The following is a 23,176-nucleotide window of genomic DNA, read 5'->3' on the forward strand; positions in this document are numbered from 1 at the left end:
ATAAGAGAGGATAAAAGAGCAAATAATATGAATTAAAATTATTTAATGTAAGAAAGATCAGTATGACAGCAGTAATCTACATGATCCAACCTATATGCCTTGTTTGCTCAGAAGTGAGTGTGGTAAAGGAGTAGCCTACATCACCAAACTCCAATATGATAGCCTACCCACGCTGAAAAACATGTAAACATTAGTTCAATATGCCTCTGTGGAAGAGTGGAATACATTTCAAATGCTTTATTTATTTCTGTTTTTGTTAACTTATCAACCTATCCTTGTGGAATAGTGGAATATTTTTACACATTTGATGAACCATGGTACTGTACTAATAAAAACTACTGGATAGTAAGAACTGAACTGTTGTTTAATTTATCCAATTTCAACCACCATGGAAAAAAAATAGGCTGGTCTTGGGCCTGAAACTCCCAGGCTGAAAAGTGGCACCACTCTGGCCCTGAATGCTGCTTTTTACTTAATTTCAACACTTCATACAACCTGTCACCTTCATTTCAATTTCCGATACCTGTTTTAGCCTAATTGAATTAGTTTAAAAAGAGAAAACATTTTGACTAAAAGTAATGACTAAAAGTTGACTAAACTGTAAGGACTTTTCGTCGACTAAAACTAGACTAAAACTACGAAGGAAAACAATGACTAAAATGTGACTTAATCTAATAAGCATTTTCGTCTAAAGACTAAGACTAAGACTAAATCTAAAATAGCCGCCAAAATTAACACTGCTCCTGACGGCCTGAATCAATAAATGAGTTGCTGGCTATGAAGCAGGGCTCACAATTAGATCAAGCCTCATGCTGGTTAAATATGAAAGTAGCTGATAGATTTCAGACAAAATAATAATTTATTGAGTGGCTGGTGAATTTGACAATTTATCTGTCAGTAAATGTTCTCTTTTCTCTCCTAAAAAGTTAATTTTGGAGTGAAATGTTTAATGACACTTAAAGGGGTGTAGCTGTGGATGGTGAACACTAAGGATACTTAAAGTGGTGTAGCTGTGGATGGTGAACACTAAAGACACTTAAAGGGGTGTAGCTGTGGATGGTGTACACTAAGGACACTTAAAGGGGTGTAGCTGTGAATGATGATTAACACTAAGGACACTTAAAAGGGTGTAGCTGGGAATGTTGTACACTAAGGACACTCACTCAGAGAATGGGCGTAGTTGTGAAAGGCAGAGGCAGAGATGCTGGCTTGTGCACAAACTCGACCCAAATCAAAGCTAAAACTCCACAAAGCAGCAGTCCCAGGATCACTCCGATATGAAGCAGCCCGATTACAGAACCTTGAAAAGAAGAAAACATGTTAGGTGCCGCGATTGAAAGCCGTTTGAGTCATTTCCTGGGAAGAGGAAGTCACTGCTGTCCCTGAACTCTTGCTCTCCCTCTGTCTGAACCACATGCATGACTCATGCATTAGATCTCACCAGAAAGAGCACCACAACATGGCTGTAGCTAAGCAGACCTCACCGAATAGGGCACCATAATATTGTATGTCTGTACCTTAACTGATGACAACATTAAAAAGAATCAAACGTTTTGCAATCATGAAATAATACCAAAGGCTACATGATAAGATGTTAACATAAGACATGATAAGATGGTTAGAGCGTTCGTCTCCCATGCCGGTGTGTGTGTCAAGGTGGCGGGTTCAAGGCCCGTGAGCGGCGAACGAACCGACCTTGTGACATCTACACACATCCCACCCATTCCTCGGCGACATGTTAATACATTGAGCCAGTCATGTGGTGTGTTGTGAATACATTGAGCCAATCATATGGTGTGTTGTGAAGACATCGTGCCAATCAACTCGCCGCTGGAGCATGATTGGTGTCGTGAAGCCTTGCACACGCGCATTTCTGCCGAATAGGGTGCCCAAAAAGTGTTGCAATATGGCCGCCGAGTGGAGGGACTTGCCTAAAAGGACTTTAGCTAAACTCCCACTTTCCCCTGGATTCTCCCATGAATGCATATGCATGACACGAAACACACAATATGCCATTTTCAAATATGCCTGAAGTGGGCACAAAAGCGTTAGTATATCTGGCCCTCTGTGTCTTATTCTATCTCTCCTAGGATATTATTATACATCATATATAACTATTGTGTTGCCTTTGTTGCCCACCCCCCACCCCGCCCCACACACACACTTCTCTGCTACGTCAGTGTGTGTGTGTGTGTGTGTACCTATAGGGGGTAGAGTGCTGTTGGTTGTATCCTGTAGATGGGTGCTGTGTGTGTGTGTGTGTGTGTGTGTGTACCTGTAGGGGGTAGAATGCTGTTGGTTGTATCCTGTAGATGGGTAGTGTGTGTGTGTGTGTGTGTGTGTGTGTGTGTGTGTGTGCCTGTAGGGGGTAGAATGCTGTTGGTTGTATCCTGTAGATGGGTGGTGTGTGTGTGTGTGTGTGTGTGTGTGTGTGTGTACCTGTAAGGGGTAGAATGCTGTTGGTTGTATCCTGTAGATGGGTGGTGTGTGTGTGTGTGTGTGTACCTGTAGGGGGTAGAATGCTGTTGGTTGTATCCTGTAGATGGGTGGGGGGTGACGTGGTAGATAGAGGAGACACTGGTGTTGGAGCTGACACACAGACCACAGACAACACAAACTCAGAGTAAACAAACTCAGTAAACATAATAACAAAACACAAATAAACAAAGTGTAAACAAACTAAGTAAACACAGTAAAAAACAGTAAACACAGGTGCGTGTAAGTGAGTGTAAGGTTAAAGGTTATGTTGACACGTTGATAAGCACATCAAGGACATAAGGAGTTCAACAGCGATGCTTCCGAGTTGTGATTATGCTGTTTGTGATTATGATGTTTATTATTATGCTATGCGGCTAGGCTAACACCTCACAGCCTCTCAGTAAGCCCTTTCAGACATACATGTAAGACCGGAGGTTCAGCGGATGTTAAACGGTGGGGCCGTATATCTGAACGACATCAACGGTCATATGGAAGTCCAAACTTAGCCGTTGTTCTACTGCTCCCCCTAGTATTTCCTCCGGACATATGTAAATGTGCTGTGTCTAAACAAAGCTTAGAACATGCGGTTAAAATTCACACCTAGCGAGAGGGCGTGTCGGTGATGTTTCTTTCGTGCGTCCATGTGGTTAAATCTGACTTAAATGCCAGTGTTATGATGGAGTGGCATAGTGCTGTCCAGAAAACTCCGACCTACAAAGATGCAGACATCACAGAGCTACTGTCCATGAGGGCAGACCGCATTGTGATAGAACACATGAAGGGAACGGCGAGAGACACGTTGATGTAGCCTACAACTGCATCACAAGGCCAAAGGAATTCAAAAGACCAAATCATCATAAGCAGAAGGCGCTGAAAATATTTAAGAAATTGTTAGCCAACACGGTCGGTTTTCTGTTCATTGATAGCTTTCTCATGACCTCACTGCTGAGCTCGCTGATATTTGTTGAGCATAAGTATGTCTAGAGAAAATGAAAACAAAGAAAACCCAACTTTGTTCCAAGCTCCTTACGTAAATGCAATAGACACATGGGGGGAGGATGCTTTCAAATTGCTATGAATCCATTTTTGAAAATGTGATGTTATTTAATGTCAATAAAAGTGTGCTTGTGTTGGTGTGAGTAAATAACAATTACCCAATTGCAGTTCCAAAAACAAAAGGAAAAAAAATATTTATGAAAATGCATTAAAATGGAGGACACAGCATTTTGGAGGCATAATATGGCTCTTTACAATGATCAAAATAAGAGTGTAATAGTAGAATAACACTGAAAATAGCCAAGGCCTAAAAGGACTCAAATATGTGATATACTACAGTGAGTAGCCTAGGCTACTATTCATTTAAATACCCCCCCCCAGTTTTGGTGTGCCACCCCAAGATTTGCAATGGCCTCATCTGGCCACCCCTGTTAAAATGTTCTGGTGGTGCCACTGACTAGCACCACAGCAGTGAGGGGCAGTGTGACGTACCTTTACTGACCGTCAACACCACTTTGGTTTTAGTGTCTGACCCCCACTGATTAAGCCCACAGTAGTAAACTCCAGCATCACCCAACTGCAGATTCTTGATGATTACACAGAAAGTCCTTGCACTTGTGGTGTCCAAAGCAAAATATCTTCCTTTTGTAACTCCGTCACCAGCCTTTTCTGATGTGATAAGAACGTCACTCCACATAATACACGACTCCCGGCAGAAGTACTTTGGTGTGTATATGTGCTGATCTGGATATGGGCATGTTAATTCCACTCTTCCTCCTTCAGTTCCAGACACATGTATGGGTGCCGTCAGGACTCCAGCCTGAACTATGGCGAGAGAATCACGTTTCATTCGGAGTAGGCTTTTCGTTGTTTGTTCGCTGTTTTTTTTTCTTTTAATTATATCTTAAAGGATAAGAAGTGTTTTCAAGATGTCATAACTGTATCCCCTGACCACTCTTCTCCAACAGTCACACACACACACCCCACACACACCAACAGCCCCCAACTCACCAAAGTAGAGACAGAGAATCCACAGAGCCATCCTCATCTTGCACTAGGAGTACAAGAGTAGTCTGACCAGTATATATACACACACACACACACACACACACACACACAGACACAACACAACACACACCCACACACATTAAGATAAATACCACTACTGTGCATGTACACACTGAACTGAAATCAGGTCAGGAAACCACAGAGACAACTCACATAATGGCTAAATTAGACAGCTTATGTGTGTGTGAGAGAGAGAACTGTAATACTTAATGGTTTAACTATGCTTTAACTGCTTGTGTGAGTTTTTTTTTATAAACCCTCACACATACATACCAACTTGTCTACAAAGACACATACACATGATCAAATAAGATGAGGACACATGACTCTGCACCTGTTGGTTAGGCATGAGTTGATTTGCAGGCTTAAATCTCTTTTTTACATCAGCGTTTTCCTTTGTTTGTCAAGGGTCAGTCCACTGGCAAAAGTGTGTCATCGGAAACAAGGAAAACCTTTTTTTGGTATAATTTTTTGGGAGGGGGGCTTTTTTGCTTTTATTTTGAGAGACTGACAGGAAGAGAGTGGGAAAGAGAGATGGGGTGGGACTGGGAAATGGTCAGACTCGAACCCGGGGCACTAGGACCCAGAAATGCTACTGACATCGTAGCCAGCTGCACCACAGCAAAAGTTTTTGCTTTTATTTGGTTCCTGGAATAATTGGTCAGGTGAATTCCTGCTAGGTCTGTGGAGACCACAGATTTTGTCTTGACTAAACTACGTATGCCTATAACTCCAAAACCCCACAGGGCTAAAGCAGCCCTGGTCTCTATAGTGTTAATCCCACACAGTGCTAAAGCAGCCCTGGTCTCTATAGTATTAACTCCAACACCCCACAGTGCTAAATACCCCTGGTGTCGATAGTGTTAACCCCAACACCCCACAGTGCTAAAGCAGCCCTGGTCTGTATAGTGTTAAATCCAACACCCCACAGGGCTAAAGCAGCCCTGGTCATAAAGTGGCACAGTAGCTGCTTCCTCATTCAAAGGGAATACACACGTCACAGTGGTACAGTGGACACAACACATCTTGAACACCTCAAAGTAGGAGTGTGTGTGTGTGTGTGTGTGTGAGAGAGAGAGAGAGACGTGTGAGAATACAAAGAAAGAACATGTGTGTACCTGTCAGAGAGCCTTAACACTTCTTTATTAAAGGATTGTCTAACTTTCTCAAACAATTCAGTTCAATGAAAATTCAATTTTATTAATATAGCAGAACAATGTAAGAATACATAACAAGGCTTTTTACAGATCCCAGCGTGAACATGAACCTGCATCTCCAGAAGAGCAGATACACACAATGAGTTTGAATGATGTGTGACATAATATACGGAAAGATGTGTACATTACAGACACGTACAGAAAGATGTGTACATTACAGACACGTACAGAAAGATGTGTACATTACAGACACGTACAGAACGATGTGTACATTAAAGACACGTACAGAATGATGTGTACATTAAAGACACATACAGAATGATATGTACATTACAGACACGTACAGAATGATGTGTACATTAAAGACACGTACAGACAGATAGGAGCTGCTGTCTTGTGCATCCAAATGAGTGTTAATCCACCACACAACAGCAGTCCCAGAATAATCCCAAAACGCATCATCCAGATGACAGAGTCTTAGGGGGAAGAAGACAAAAGAATAGATGTCACTTGGGAATACTGTTTAAGAGGACATCATTACTGTACCCTACTCCATCATAATCACATGTGTGACATCATTACTGTACCCTACTCCAACATAATCACATGTGTGACATCATTACTGTACCCTACTCCAACATAATCACATGTGTGACATCATTACTGTACCCTACTCCATCATAATCACATGTGTGACATCATTACTGTACCCTACTCCAACATAATCACATGTGTGACATCATTACTCTACCCTACTCCAACATAATCACATGCGTGACATCATTACTCTACCCTACTCCAACATAATTACATGTGTGACATCATTACTATACCCTACTCCAACATAATCACATGTGTGACATCATTACTGTACCCAATCTCCAACATAATCACATGTGACATCATTACTGAACCCTACTCCATCATAATCACATGTGTGACATCATTACTGTACCCTACTCCAACATAATTACATGTGTAACATCATTACTGAACCCTACTCCAACATAATCACATGTGTGACATCATTACTGAACCCTACTCCATCATAATCACATGTGTGACATCATTACTGAACCCTACTCCATCGTAATCACATGTGTGACGCCATTACTGTACCCAATCTCCAACATAATCACATGTGTGACGTCATTACTGTACCCTACTCCAACATAATCACATGTGTGACATCATTACTGTATCCTACTCCAACATAATCACACGTGTCTTAACGAAAACCAGAACCAGAAGTTTTAACCACAATCAGAACGATGAATTATGAGTTTGACTAAACAAGATGCAGAGCCATAATCTATATGGCTATAGCTATAGCCTAATCTAATCTGTATGGTTATAGGTATAGGCTACTCTAATCTATATGACTATTAGCTATAGGCTACTGTAATCTATATGGATGTGTAACCTTTGTGTCTAGCCCTGTTGTAGGTTAATGAAAGGAATGATGGTGAAACAGGATGAGGGGTAGAATGCTGTTGGTTGTAGTCCTGGAGATGGGTTGTGTGTGTGTGTGTGTGTGTGTGTGTGCCTGTAGGGGGTAGAATGCTGCTGGTTGTGTAGTCCTGGAGATGGGTTGTGTGTGTGTGTGTCAGTGTTGTAGTACTCGAGTCCAGGACTCAGACTCGAGTCTGAGTCATGAGCTTAATTTAGAGACTCGTGAATTGACTTGAACTTGAGCACTGAATGACTCGAACTTGGACTCGGACTGAAACACAATGCACTTAAGTCATTCCTTTTGAAGAAGGATGTATTTGCCGTTTTGCCGACCGGATACGGATATGGTCGTAGCGCTGTCCTATTGCATGCCTAGGCAGTTTGAAAGACAATTCTCTGCTCGCCCCTTGGATTAAGCGAGGTAAATGGTTCGATTCCAGACTATACATTTCAATGATATAGGATGGCCCGCCAGGCTAATTTGGTATAGGATTTTAATATAATTTAATATCATTAATATTAGTGCAATGGAGTGTTACTGCTTCATGTCATACATCACACATCACGCCATGTTCCTACAATAACGAACGTTAACTTTAACCGCGCCAAATGACTGGAGACATGAATGCCCCGAAGGTTGTCCGTTTTGCATTTAATAGTGACTCGACTCGGACTTGACTCAGATTAGTGGACTCGACTCAGACTTTTTTTTTAATGACTTGGACTTGACTCGGACTTGAACACTGGAGACTCGAACCTGGACTCGGACTCGAGGCATAGTGAGGCACTGCTGTGTGTGTACCTGTAGGGGGTACAGTGCTGCTGGTTGTATCCTGTAGATGGGTGGAGGGTTTAGTGGTGGATGGAAGAGACACTGGTGTTGGAGCTGAAACACAAACAAACAGTAAACATGTTAACAAACATGATAACAAAACACTAATAAGCAAAGAGTAAACAAACCCACAGTAAACATAATAACAAAAACACACAATAAACATGTTGAACTTCTGTGATAAGACTGACATAAACGTATAATAAACATGTTATGGCAGATATCATATCCTACCAATGTCTGGTCTCCATTATCTGCTGTCATGGTGGCTTGCAGAGCATGTTAGACTCAATACAATTCTCACACACATTAATTAACTGTCATTGCAATTTAATATGCAAGTTAGCAACAACAACAACAACAACACATTAGGCTCCATGTGTCCAGTACTTTATCTAGATACCCATAACGCTTCACAATGAAGAGGGGGTGATTACTCACTCATAAGCAACACCAACACAAACACACACACACACACACACACATGAAACAAGAACAGCTAAATTGCAAACCATGGAGCTGTAGAAGTGAGTAGAATCCTTTTTGGGAGTTAAAGCAACACAATTCAGTTCTTTTACCTTAATCATTTGTGGGAGATAAATGCATTTGAGCAAATGCACATACATGTGAAAGTGTTGAACTGACAATAAGTGTGTGTGTGTCGGATCTATAAAGAAGAGTAGTAAGCAGAGAGGAAGAAGAAGAGGATGAAGAGGAAGAGGAGGATGAGCTGTTTATTTCAGTGCTGTTGTGAGTATGATGTTGACGTGCACTATGTTGGTAAAGTGTCGTAAAATTGTGACAGACTGCTGGCGCACCACAGCAGTGAGGGCCAGTGTGACGTACCTTGACTGACCGTCAGCACCACTTTGGTTTTAGTGTCTGACCCCACTGACTAAGCCCACAGTAGTAAACTCCAGCATCACCCAACCGCAAATTAAAGATGATCACTGAGAAAGTCCTTGCACTTATGGTGTCCAAAGCAAAATATCTTCCCTCTGTAACTCCATCATTAGGCTTTCCTAATGTGATAAGAACATCACTCCGCCCACACGGCTCCCGGCAGAAGTACTTTGATGTGTATATGTGCTGATCTGGATATGGGCATGTTAATTCCACTCTTCCTCCTTTAGTTCCAGACACATGTATGGGTGCCGTCAGGACTCCTGTCTGAACTACAGAGAAATTCAGATTCAGTCAAACAGAAATCAGCGTCAGGTTCAGATGCAGTCAGATCAAGTGGTTTTCCTTGTTATGTGACGATGTACAGTCGGGGCCTAATTTTTAGCACCCTCCCATTTTATCTGTATGCATGTTTAATGCAAATCAGTATATTTAAAATAATAAAACATAGATACACACACTGCATATCAGTACACGGTATGACCGCCACATGGTGTGGCCACCTGCTCACCTGCGCAAAGAACATAAAGCCCAATTTCTCTCCATGCCCTACTCCTGCAACTCCTGATATACTGTAAATAACACTTCCCAAGTCAAGTCAAGTCAAGCTCCACATATAAGACATTGTCATTGACACAGACTAACAAAGACAATAGATGCTGGACGGAGCGGCGTAGTCGCCAGCGTACCCGTGACACCAAGACATACTAGACATACAACAAACAAGTTAATAAATAAAAATAAAGTTAGTCCAATTTCCAACCGGCTGAAAATGTCCAAGGGCAAAGATGACCTGCGTGAAAACTGCGCACAGCTGTGTCTTCACGATGCAACACCAACAAAGTTCTTTAGATCTGACCAACCCGGAGAATTCACTGGCAGTCTGGAGAGCACTGGAAGGACTAGACAGTCCGAATTTGTGATGGGCGACCCTGCTGATTATCAGCTCGGTGGTCCTAGACAGTGACGGTTTGTTGTTTGTTGTTTCATGGTTGATGCTGTCATCAGAGTTTCTTAGCACTCAATCCAGACTCCAGGCACCGGTAGATGCTAGCATGGCAGCTCGCATGTCAGCCGCAGCTCGGTGGTCGTGGCAGCTGCAGATCTCTTGCAGATTGAAGTTAGGCACACTTGTTGAGCAATCCCTCCATCCCCTGCTTACTCGTACAGTCATTTCCTGTATATTAGCTGCATTGTGTATAAACCACAGGACAGTGTTTTATGCAAGTTAAAAAAACCAAACCATATTAATACCATATTTAACTGGCCCTGTGTATTAATCTCATAGCTGAAGACATTTTGCAAAATCCATGTATAAACTGCAGCTAATAGTTGGGAGATTACGGTAAACCTCAAGTCTTACATGCTCTCCTCTGGGTTAATCAGTGGTTATTTACAGCATCAGAAAGAGTTGGTTTCTATTTGTGCTGCCAGAGAAACAGGGTCTTAGTGCCCGACTCTTTGCTTTACTCTATATACCAATGGCATCCAGCTACAGTATACATGACACAATCAATTTCATAATTCTTAAAGAAGACATGAAGCGTTCTTTCAATAAAACAACAAATTCAGCCACAGCTCTTAATTAATTCAGAAACTGTTCTGTTTCTAGCAAGACCTTTTGTAATGGTCTCCTTTTTTACTTGAACGACTCAAATGTTAGTCCTCCTTTAATCACCAGCTATAATAGATAAACACACACACACACACACACACACACACACACACACACACACTCACCAGAGCAGAGGGAGAGGATCCACAGAGCCGTCCTCATCTTGATCCAGTCTGATGAGTACACACACACACACATGAGTACACACACGCCACTACCGTGCTGCGATCACCACACACACGACCACTTCCTCTCAAAATGAGGGCTAAAAAAGAACCAACCAACTCGCCAACAGTTTGTGGTAGCATCCATCACCCCCTCACTCACAACAAGGAAACAGATCAATACACTGTGATGGGGTAGTTTAGAACAGTGGTGGTGGTGGGGTGGTTTAGAACAGTCTTTTGGAACAGTGTTGGTGGTGGTTTAGAACTGCGTTTTGGAACAGTGTTGGTGGTGGGGTGATTTAGAACAGTCGTTTGGAACAGTAGTGGGCTGGTGGAGTGGTTTAGAACAGTGTCTCCAACAGCAGAGAAGCATCAGGACTGTTGAGCCTACTGGATTGGCCTACCAACACCAAACAGTCTGCAGTTGTGTAGTCTACTGCCCCCCTGTGGTCTAATGAGTGCACTGCAGAAGGATAGTACAAGACTGCTACCCTCCAACAGCACTGTCCTGTTGATCCAAGTGTGTGTGTTGGGTTTTCAGTTCAGTGTGCTTTGTTCAAAGTGTCTTAGTGTAGGTGTGTTTAGAGTGCTCTGTTAAATTAGGTAGGCTATTTGAACACAATGTTCTAAATGGATGACTTTCACTTGTAGTTCAGCATCAACTAAAAGTCTATGACAGCTTAAGGTCTGTTATGAATCACTCTCGGCTAAAAACAACACTTAAAAAGGAGACGGTAGGTAATGGTTGCTATAAGATAATCATTTCATTTGTCAAAATCTGCAAAACAATGTAATGGGGGGGGGGGAACCTAATCGTGCACAGTGGAACCTAGATGACGTCTAATAACCATGGCGGTACGGAGATATCTGCGTAGCTACTTCAGTGTGTTTAAATGTGTGTGTCAGGCTGTCCTCTCTCCCTCTCTCACACACTCCTCTCTCTCTCTCCCTCACCCTTGTACTGCTGCCTCTACTCTCGTCTGCTTTTGTTCAGAGAACATTTCAGACTCTCACATCTCTGGTGATTCACTGGTCACAATGGATTTTGTCATTGTCACATAAACAAACTTTATAAACAGTTACTACACATTCTCTCTCTCTCGCACACACTCTCTCTCTCTCTCCACACACACTCTCTCTCTCTCCACACATTCTCTCTCTCGCACACACACAGACACACAATTATGTGTGTATGCACACACACATTTATATTGACATTAATTCATTTGACAGACACGTTTATCCAAAGTAGATCAGATCGTCTCCCCTCTCTCACACATACACAACTCCTCACACACCCATTCTCCCTGTCTCTCTTACATACATACACACTCACACACTCTCTCACTATCTACCCCTCTATCATACACCCTCTCTCTCTCTATCTCTCTCTCACACACACACACACACACCCTCTTCATCTCCTTGCGGCCAGCTGCTCTTTCTCTGCTCATTAAGCTGGGCGGGCAGCGGCAGGATTATTCTTAGATGCGCCGCCGTGCTGCTGTGCTGCTGTGTTGAGCCCACTCCATATATGGGCATACGAGGAGGGAGAGACTGGAGCACACCTAAACAAGCCTGAGTCAGCAGACCCTCACTACACACACATATATACACACACACACACACATATATATATATACATACATTATACACACACACATATATCCATACATTATACACATACACACACACACACACACACACACACACACATACACACACACACACATATATATACATACATTATACACACACACACACACACATATATATATACATACATTATACACACACACACACACACACACACACAGGCATACATGTATACAATACACACACACACATGTGCACATACAGTATATACACATACATTACACGCACACACAAATACATATATTACACACACACACACATTATGCATACATTACCCATACACCTCTCTACAAACGGAAAACACACACTTGTCTCCAGAACACACTGTTTACTCAGACTCAGCTAAACTACAGACACAAACACTCACCTGGGCCTGCCTGTACTGTGCCAGCTCTGTTATAGACCTCTCTGTTAAGGCCTACACTGTGTTATGATACACTTGATTACCCTGGCAATATATACAAACCAGGAGGTAAGAGGAGTGGTGTGTGTGTGTGTGTGTGTGTGTGTGTGTGTGTGTGTGTGTGTGTGTGTGTGTGTGTGTGACAATACCACATCAGAAGAGTGTTCATACAAGACCCACTTCACACTGAACCAGTGTGTCACATGTTTAATCCAAATGCAAACTCATCACAAACAAACGCTGGAAAAGGAAACATGCTCCCAATCTGTTCACTCTCATCATTCTTTCACTAGTGAGTGGGTTATCTCGTGAGAAAACAGACACACACTGGTTGCACAAACAATTTGAATGAATAAACTAATACAAATAAAAAAAAAACTTTTGCGCAGTGTAACTCAGTGAGATCTCACCACACCCAACCAATACATGTGTGAATCCAACTACTTTCTAAGACTGTAACATAGCAAAGCTCAATAAAAAAATGATCATGAAACATTTCCATGAATAAATGACTCCCCCACACACACTCCCCATCTCTCAGGACATTTCACACACACACTCCAGGAGAAAAGAGAGGGACCTTCAGTCTGAGGGGAGTAGAGCTCAACAGTCCCGCCCCTGCTCCGAGAGAGCGCCGTTTCAGGAAGTAAGTTTCCCATTTATTTCTCCAATCGACGTCTGGACAAATCCGTATACGTTTTAGACCGTGACATAACTGGTTTTGAGTCTACCGTGGATGGTTACGATTTTATGTCTTATAATCTAGTTCTCAATGGAAAACAATTGAATCTAACTAGAATCTTACTTCCGGAATCGGAGTGGGGCGAGACTGTTGAGCTCTATTCCCCCAGTTCCGCTGAGGGGTCTTCACCCAGTTGTACTGCCCTGCTGAGGGTTCTTCTTCAGCCAATTCTGCTGCCCTGCTGAGGGGTATTTGCCCAGTTCTACTGCTGCCCTCCTCTTCACGCACTCAGGCTGCTCAGGGAAGTTCTGGCCTATAATTTGTCACCTGATATATCTAACATTCCATCAGCGTTGCCAGGTCTGACTTCAAATCCCCTTAAAATCTGAGAAACTCCCAAATTAAGACTTGTGCAATTCTAACTTGTTCCAGCCACCCATTAAAATAGAATTAAGTTTTTTTTTTTTTTTTAAATCAGGAAAGATTTGGTTATCAGGAGAATGTGAATACATGATGGCCCATGAGACTACTGTGCCGGCAGAGTGTGTCTCTGAAGTGGAGCCGGGCCAGTTCTGGTGTCGTTCCGGGCCAGAGCGGTTCCGATATGAGCCCAACCTGTGGGTTCGCATCCTTCACAACACACTGGTCTTCACCTCAGCACACCTCACCAGACTGGAGGAAGGGAGTGGGCCTCGTGGAGATTAGAAAAGCCCCCTTCCTTCCTCCAGGGAGAGCCTAGAACAGTCACAGTCATTCCAGAACAGTCTAGAGTCATTTAGAGAATTCTAGAGTATTCATTCACTCATAGGGGTCATTCACATTCACATCACATCACTTCACAGTCTCTGGGGCATCAGTGAGTCCACAGGGGTAGATGAGGGTTGTTGCCAGGGGTCCTTTCTGCCCCGCTGGGCTGGTCCACCCCTGAGTGCCTTCTCTGCTGTTACCTCAGCAACTTGGGCACCTCCACCTAAAAGAGAGAGAGTGAATAAGGGAGAGAGAGAGAGAGGGAATAAGAGAGAGAAAGAGAGAGAAAGAGAATAAGAGAGGAGGGAGATACGGAGAGAGAGAGAGAGAGAGAGAGAGAGAGAGAGAGGATGGAGAGCGTGCACACACACACACACACACACACACACACACACACACACACACACACACACACACACACACACACATTACACAGGGCAGGGTGAACTGGGTGGACCATCTGGAGGCATTTCAACTGAAAGCTGCGTTCCTGACAGAGTTGTTCTGGGAAACACTCGAGATAAGGATTGTTTACCAATTCCTACTCTTTTTTAAGAGCTGAAGCACAACACGCCACACTCCAACCACCACTGCTCTCATGACCCAGGTCAAGCCAAGGAAGCACAACACCTCACACGCCGACTACCAAGGAAGCTAAGGAAGCTGCTCTACCAACAGCAGGATAGCTAAAGGAGGTTTAAGTGTGTAACAGATTTTTAAATATACTACAGACATTTAAGTATATTACAGATGTTCAAGTATAAGACAGACGTTATACTACCGATATAAGACAGAAGTAGAGGTTTATGTATGCTACCGATGTTTAAATGTACAACAGATGTTTATGTACTGTATATGACGTATGTTTAAGTACAAGTACAATGAAGTATAGTATATGCAACAGATGTGTAAGTATCCTACAGATGTTTAAGTATGCGATAGGTGTTTAAGTATGCAACAGATGTTTAAGTATGCTACATATGTTTAAGTTTAAGTGTGTGTGTGTGTGTGTGTGTGTGTGTGTGTGTGTGTGTGTGTGTGTGTGTGAAAGATTCTGTGTGAGTGAGAGAGAGACAGTGTGTGTGTATGCCTAGGCAGCTGAAGCACCATTTTTAAAAATCACTAAAAATAATTTAGCTTCTGTTTAAATTAGCTTTGGCTACTGTCACGCTACAAATGCCTTCTGGACAGATGAGAAGAAATATTATTAACAACGCTGATTCTTTTTTAAATGCTTCCTGATACCATGAGCTCCTAGGACTAGGTTCTCCATCAACTTCAGTAGGGGATGTAGCCTCTCCAGTTAGTAGTTAGTAGAACTGTGTTTGACCTTATGTGTCTATGTGTGTGTGTGTGTGTGTGTGTGTGTGTGTGTGTGACAGTGTGTGTGTCTGTGTGTTTGTGTGTGTGTGTGTGTTGTTGCTATTGCTATAGTTAGTGTATTTGGTTAAGTGTATATGTGTGTGTAGGAATATGGGTGTGTGTGTTTGTGTGTGTTTGGCACCTTCTTGAGGGTTTTCATGTTGCCGTTGTTGCGTATGGATGCCAGCAGCTGGTCTCTGGAGTTCCTCTCGGTTCTTGGTTCTCCGGTCCGGTTCTCGGTTCTCCTCTGGGACACCGGTGTGAGGGAGCGCCTCAGCGCCTGCACATCCAGCGCCGGTGCAGGGGGAGGGGGGGCGGGGGGCGCACACACCCCCCTCCGTGCTCCATCCTTACCCGGGGGGGTGGGGGCGGGGGGGCTTGGCGGAGGGCGAGCGGAGGGAACCGGCCGGCGGAGGGTCCGGCTTGTCCACGTGATTGGGCTGATGGGAGAACTTCTGCCTAAAGGTGTCCATGGCACCGGACGCCTTACCGGATGCCGGTGGCCTCTGGGCCCGGCTCAGGTTCTGACCCGGTGGCAGAGTTTGCTGATCGTTTTTCTGCGTCACTGAGTTCTGCTGGGCTGGCGGGAACCCCCTGGCCGCCAGGCCCGTCTGGGAGGGATGCTTCGGCACGTTCTTCTGCTTCTGCTGCAGGTTCTGCTGCTTCGGCACGTTCTGCTGCTTCTGCTGCAGGTTCTGCTGCTTTGGCACGTTCTGCTGCTGCTTCTGCAGGTTCTGCTGGGTCTTCTGGTTCTGCGGCGTGTTCTGCGGCGTGTTCTCCGGGCCCGGCTGGTTCTGGCTGCGAGCCTGGCTCTGCCTCTGTTCCAGGCGGCGCTGCCGCTGGCGGTCCATGTTGCGGCTGAGGATGTGGGTCATGGTCATGCGCGGGCCAGCCAGCTCAAAGTGGTAGCCCAGCTTGAGCAGCGTGGCGTTGTCCCTCAGCAGCCGCGCCATCTCCATCTCCGTCTTGCCGCCGCAGATGTGCCGCTGGTTGTGGAAGCGCAGCTCGGTCAGCGACGCGTTCTCCGTCAGTGCCTCCACCAGGGCCAGCATGCCACGGCCGGTCAGCTGATTGGAGTCCAGGTTGAGGCTGGCCAGCGTAGCGTTGGAGCGGAGCGTGTGTGCCACGGCCAGGGCCACGTGGTCATTGGCGCGCGTGTTGGCCAGGCTGAAGGAGCGCACGTGAGTGTTCCGGCGCAGGGCCTCGGCCATCTGCAGGAGGGTGTCTGAGCGGATGGCGTCCGAGTTGTTGACGTTGAGCTCGGTCAGCTCGGGGTCGTTGCTTCGGACTCTCTCCAGGAGGCCATCGAACATGCTGGAGGCCTCGTCACTCTCCTCCTCTTCCTTGTCTTCTTCCTCATCCTCTTCCTCCTCCTCTTCCTCCTCCCCTTCTTCCTCCTCCTGCTCAGGCTCTCTGCTGGGTGGGCAGCTCTTACTCTGATTGTCCACCTCCTGACTGTCCTGTCTGCTCTTCTCTCTGATCCGTCTGTGTGAGCGCTCGTCTGATATCTCTCTCTTCTCCTCTCTCGTCTTGTCTCTAGCCACCTCTTTCTTCTCCTCTCTGCTCTTCTCTCTACCCAGTCTGCCTGACTTCTCCTCTGATCTGTCTCTCTTCTCCTCTCTCCTCTCCTCTCTCTTCTCCTCTCTCTTCCACTCTCTTTTCTTCATCAAACCTTCTCTCTCTCTCCTCTCCTCCACTCCTCTCTCCCTCCTCTCCTCCACTTCTCTCTCCCTCCTCTCCTCCACTCCTCTCTCTTTTATCTCCTCCACTCCTCTCCCCTCCATTGCTCTCTCTCTCCTCTCCTCCACTCCTCTCTCTGTCTTCCTCCTCTCCTCCACCTGGCTGTTTCTATCTTCTCTTTTTTCCTCTTCACATTTAGACACCAAGCCTCTTCTCTTCCTCCTCTCCTCCATTGCTCTCTCTCTTTCCCTCTCTTTTTTCACCTCCTCATCCTCCTCCAATCCTTTCTCCCCCCTCTCCTCCACTCCTCTATCTCTCCTCTCCTTCACTCCTCTCTCCCTCCTCTCCTCTATTGTTCTCTCTCTCCTCTCTTCCACTCCTCTCTCTCTCCTCTCCTCCACTCCTCTCTCTGTCTTCCTCCTCTCCTCCATCTGGCTGGTTCTATCTTCTCTTTTTTCCTCTTCACATTTAGACACCAAGCCTCTTCTCTTCCTCCTCTCCTCCATTGCTCTCTCTCTCTCCCTCTCTTTCTTAACGTCCTCGTCGTCCTCCTCCTCTTTCTCTGTGTCTCCCTCTAGTCTGGAGGTCAGACCCTTTGATCGCGAGTCCTCTCTTCCTCTCTTGAACTCCTCTCTGTGTTCCCTCGCTCCCTTCCTCTCCTCCTCTCCCCTCCTGCTCCCCCCATCAGTCCGCACCTCCGTTATCCCCTCTCTGCTCTCCGTCCTCCTCAGTCTCTTAGGGGAGGTGGCGCTGCTGCTGTTTGCCACCAGGGGGCGCTCTCTCTCGTCAGCTTGATTCTCTGCGCTGGCCTCTTCCTGACCGCCCCCCTCTGGCTCCGCCTCCTCCACACTGCTGCTATGTGAGAGGCTCCGCCCCCGGCTCCGCCCCATCCGACGCAGTCGCTCCGCCTTGCGCTCACTCTTCACCTCCCCCTATGGCCCAGAGACACGCAATCAAAACATCCATCAATATATCAATCAATACAGCAATCAATACATCCATCAATATATCAATCAATACAGCAATCAAAATATCAATCAATACATCCATCAATACAGCAATCAATAACTAATTTCATATACCAACCACTAAACAATCAATATATCAATCAATACATCAATCAATATAACAATCATTACAGCAATCAATATATCAATCAATACATCCATCAATACAGCAATCAATAACTCATTTAATATACCCACCACTAAACAACCAATACATCAATCAATATAACAATCATTACAGCAATCAACATATCAATCAATACATCCATCAATGTAGCAATCAATACATCCATACAGCAATCAATAACTCATTTCATATACCCACCACTAACCAATCAATACAACAATCAACACATCAATCAATGTAGCAATCAATACATCAATCAATAACTCATCTTATATACCCACCACTAATCAATCATTCACTCACACACAGAGTAACTTATTAAGTCAATTACCCACTCACTCACTCACAATCCATCAATCAATCAATCAATACATCATGAAATCAATTCATCCACCCATCAATTGACAAAGTCCCAAATAGATCATAGATTCATCCATCCAACTTTCAATCAAGCAATCAATCAAGCAAGCAATCAAAGACCACACATCAATGCCAATCATCAATCTACCAACCAACCTTTCAGTCAATAAGTCATTCAGTCAATCTAATAACGGATGTTTTATTTTATTGACACTGGGCCATAAACAATTACTACAGTTTCCAAGACCAGCCTGTCTCAGTCAGTCTGTTTATTTGTCTATTCAGGGTTCGGAATTCTATAATGGCCAAAGAGAGTGATGGATGCGCTGAGAGTGGCACACTAGTGCCCAGACGAACCCCTGAGAGTGGCACACTAGTGCCCAGACGTGCTGAGAGTGGCACACTAGTGCCCAGACGAGAGTGGCACACTAGTGCCCAGATGTGCTGAGAGTGGCACACTAGTGCGCAGGCGACCCCTGAGAGTGGCACACTAGTGCCCAGACGAGAGTGGCACACTAGTGCCCAGGCGACCCCTGAGAGTGGCACACTAGTGCTCAGATGAGAGTGGCACACTAGTGCCCAGACGTGCTGAGAGTGGCACACTAGTGCCCAGATGACCCCTGAGAGTGGCACACTAGTGCCCAGACGTGCTGAGAGTGGCACACTAGTGCCCAGACGACCCCTGAGACAGCAGCAGATGTGGGTCAGACAGGGCCTGCCATCTAATCTGTCTCGGATCCGGGCCTGAGGCCTGTTTTAGACCACGGCCGGAGCTGATCCTGGATCAGCGGTACTGCTGGAGAGGAGGGATAGAGAGAGGTGGAGGGGGGCTAAATGGGTGCTGTTGGGGGCCCATCTGCAGTGCTGCTGGAGGGGGGCGCTAGATGTGGGCTAGAGAGGGGTAGGGAGGGGCTAGTCCGTCTGCAGTGCTGCCCTCTGAGAGGAGCTCCCCAGAAGGCAGGAAGTCTGTGTGATGTGGCTTCAATGCCCAGTTCACTTCTTGGCTCCAGCACGTGGAGTTGAAGTTTTTAATAGTCTGATGCATACTCTGACAGCACTTTGACACGAGGCCAGAATGCGTGCGCGTGTGTCTCTTCATCTCCGGCCTCTGGCTGCACCCCGAGGTTGAAATAGTCTAGAAGTAGCACCACATAACTCTCTGTGTTTATAAACTTGTTCTCCTCGATTTGAGTACAAAATCATTACATAAAACTCGTTCGCTTGGCTGATCCTGGGTCACGCATGTTTTCGAGGTGCACATAGCTATTTATAGCCGAACTTTAATTTCGGTTCCTCCAGAGAGGAGAGTGCGCGCGCCATTGTTTGAGGAACTCTCAGATCTCGCAGATGTGTCCGTAAAAGGCAGTGTGAGCGGGAGCAGCCTGCCGAAGAATTCCGTCCGGTCGCGCGTCTGGCGCTGCAATGCGCGCGACTTTTCATCACTTTATCTTACGCTTACATTGACTGCGACCGCTTCTGATGTAATGCCACGCGACCTGAGACTGTCCCATTCAAACAATCAGAACATTCCACCACAATAATCGCGGTTCAAATATTGTAGTCTATTGATTTGACACAGGAAAACAACAGCCACATCAGTGAATGCGCCAGCGTGGATGTGGGCAAACTTGTTATGGGCTGACAGATGCAGCCTTCATCGATCCCTTCTCCTGTGGGGTCAGCCCTGTCCAGCCGCCCATAGCCTACAATCTGATGTGGTTCTACAACCCCCGGGCATCCACTGGCGCTGATGGAGCGGCGCGCACACGTGAACCGCGATGCTGAATTGCTGCTCGGTGTTGAGGGCAGCTTCGGACAAACTGGCCTCTTCCCGCTCCCCCAGAGGCACGCGGCTTCTGTGGAGCGTGAAGACAGAGTTGCCAGGCAACTCAGAGTGTGATGATGCCCTAGCGAGCGACTGACATTTCGCGTGCAGCGTTTTTCCGTCTTCTTCCTCTCTTGAGCTTTCAAACAAACAGCGCGCGGTGTCTCTACGGGCCTTACTAGCAGGGCTCAGGTTTCCAGGGTCGCGGTACACCTGTCCAACGGGGCGCTTATCAGCCCACTTATCTAAACAATTTCGCAGACACTTAGCGCAGATAATGACATCCAGAAAGGCATCTATGCACCGACGGAGCCAAGTTAAATGCCGCCTCAGTGGGATTGGCAACGGCTGCGTTTCAACAGCCGTCAGTTGTTAGGGTCTCTGCAGGGCGCAAATAAAAGGGCATGGTGGGGAACGCCCTTTCAAATCCGCACGTGGAGGATCTCTGTCCAGCAGCCAAAAACAACAGCATGTTGTCTTGCACTCCAAATTATCTTACAACCTTACACACACACACCCACACGCAGCATAAGTGTTGGCTAACCTTTTTGCAGTCTAAGAATTGTGTTGATCTATTGCTGACAGTTAGAACATTTCCCTCAGAAGCTCTCGGACCAGTTGCCCGCTTCAAATACGAGGGCAGGCGTAGTCAGACCAGGCCTACCTGTCCAAGTCACCTGCTCACCTGTTCCTGTTCTCACAGGGAGGTGATACAAAGCGGGAGCCGCCAGCTGTTTTTCTGACCACCCAGTAAATGTCCTAGCACGCTCATAAATTCCCATTTTTTGAGACTATTCTGCATTATCATGGACGTTTGGGATAGGAATTTGGCAAACAACTCGTGTTGATGTCTCCAAGAGCACTAGTCTATAAAACACATAATCAGTAAGGCCGACTTCGATGACCAGTTATACCCCCTTTATGGACCCCCCCCGCGCGCGCACACACACACACACACAAACACACACAGCAACCGAGCATTACCTCCACTGAGCGTTCCCTGCGCAGGAGCTTCTTGGTCTCCCGTACGCAATAGTCCAGCATCGCCTCTCTGTTGTAGCCCCTCTCGGGATGCTTGTCCGTCTGGTTCCGCTGCCGCAGACCCACGGGCACGTTGGGGTCCGGGTCAATAACGATTAGCTCTTTCTCCAGCTCCTCAACCTCCTCTGGTGACAGTGTCGCCAGCAGGCTGTCGAAGTCTTCCTCGCCACTGGACATGGTCGGAACGGACCACAAGCGGCTGCTGCGCGCCCGTTAACTTCAGGTAAACTTTTCTTAATCTTTACAGTTCCACGCGTAGGTAATCCAGGTCAGTGTGTAGGTGTGTGCGTGTGGTGTGTATGTGTACACTCGGAGGACCAACAGCTGATGTGAAAGGTCCACTAGCGCACTGCTGGGCTGGCTTCTCGTGACCGCGCGGCGCGCGGGCTCCGTTGGACATTCCAGGCAATCCTGCGCATTGGCATTCCTGATCTCCGTACACCCCCAACTCTTCCCCGCGCTGATCATCGCTGTAAGACGTTGTGTTTATGTGGGCTAATAATGCAGTTGAATCCAGATGGCATAGCTTAGGCCTACTACACAGTGCGCAGTGTGCCTTCTCATTTAGGGCAGGGGTTCTCAAACGTTTAAGTTCCAATGACCCCTTTGTGGGGGAGAACATTTTCCTCATTAGCCTACTCATCATTTAGGCATATGTCATATGTTTTCTCTGACGTTGTGGCTAGGTCCACTATGCCGTGTAATTTGGCAGGCGTGTAACTTTGTCTTTTGTCAAGTTTTGATTTTGCATCACTTGATGACTAGAGAGGACTGACAAACATTTCTTTACGTGACGTTTATCAGCTATCCAGTTAGAAAATAGGCCGAGCTAAGCAGCAATAGGAATGGTTCTTCGCGACCTAAGTGAAGTGATTCAAGATGAATGTTAATGTGGGTGGGCCAAAGAGACAGAATGTGCTTGTTTTATTGGCGAAGAAAATTGTCATCTGTTTGCATTTTGAAATGATAAACTTAACTTCATAATTTAAAGCTAATTATTTTTGCGGGCCCCTTGGCTGTGGGTCGCGGACCCCACTTTGAGAACCACAGTATGAACAGTAGCCTATGAACATTACTTCAAAATTATAGTTTCAAATAAAGTTGAAAAGCCTATTAAGCATAAGAGTAATAATTTACAACCATATAAACAACATTAACAATATAAAATATATAAATAATGAGTCTAATATTAACAAAATCCATAAATATACAAATCATAACTCTTTGAGAATTATTTGTAAGTCCCAATCACAAGAATGTAGAACAGTAGGTTCCTCATTCCAGTGAGGAGGAATCACTGAGGAAGAGTTTTGACTTTTGTGTTAATGGACAGTTGACACTCATCAGAGAGCCCCAGTGGGCGAAAGACCACAGAGATAAAAGTTATATGAAGCTAGGAAGCCAATGAAGAGTTACGGCTTCTACACACAGCGTTCCGTCAACGCATGCCAGTGGGTGTTCCCGACGGTAGCTATGCAAATTACTTGAATTATAACCGTAATTTGATTGGTTGGTGCCGTCCGTCGATTGGCTTGATTGGCCGGTGTCGTCTGTCGGTGCAGCAACAGCTGAACTTCTCAACAAGCGACGGGAGAAATGCAACGCAACGGACCCACAA

General features: G+C 45.6%; 1 protein-coding gene and 1 long non-coding RNA gene across 2 annotated transcripts; both read right to left on the bottom strand.

The window, feature by feature from the left end:
* Nucleotides 1-5,781: 5,781 nt before the first annotated feature.
* LOC125293767 lies at nucleotides 5,782-9,489 on the bottom strand. Its single transcript, XR_007193420.1, has 3 exons — nucleotides 9,398-9,489; nucleotides 8,830-9,158; nucleotides 5,782-6,175 (listed from the first exon to the last, which is right to left on the bottom strand). It is a non-coding gene; the product is annotated as an uncharacterized LOC125293767 (long non-coding RNA).
* Nucleotides 9,490-12,919: 3,430 nt separating this feature from the next.
* Nucleotides 12,920-22,729, bottom strand: LOC125292967 (leiomodin-1). The gene is made up of 5 exons (XM_048240565.1): nucleotides 21,502-22,729; nucleotides 17,705-18,130; nucleotides 15,902-17,146; nucleotides 15,661-15,867; nucleotides 12,920-14,379 (listed from the first exon to the last, which is right to left on the bottom strand). Exons 1-5 carry the CDS (start codon nucleotides 21,733-21,735, stop codon nucleotides 14,353-14,355), a joined length of 2,139 nt encoding a protein of 712 aa, XP_048096522.1. The 5' UTR covers nucleotides 21,736-22,729; the 3' UTR covers nucleotides 12,920-14,352.
* Between the last annotated feature and the right edge of the window lie 447 nt (nucleotides 22,730-23,176).

Source organism: Alosa alosa, chromosome 4 (assembly GCF_017589495.1).
Source record: "Alosa alosa isolate M-15738 ecotype Scorff River chromosome 4, AALO_Geno_1.1, whole genome shotgun sequence".
Classification (NCBI taxonomy): domain Eukaryota; kingdom Metazoa; phylum Chordata; class Actinopteri; order Clupeiformes; family Clupeidae; genus Alosa; species Alosa alosa.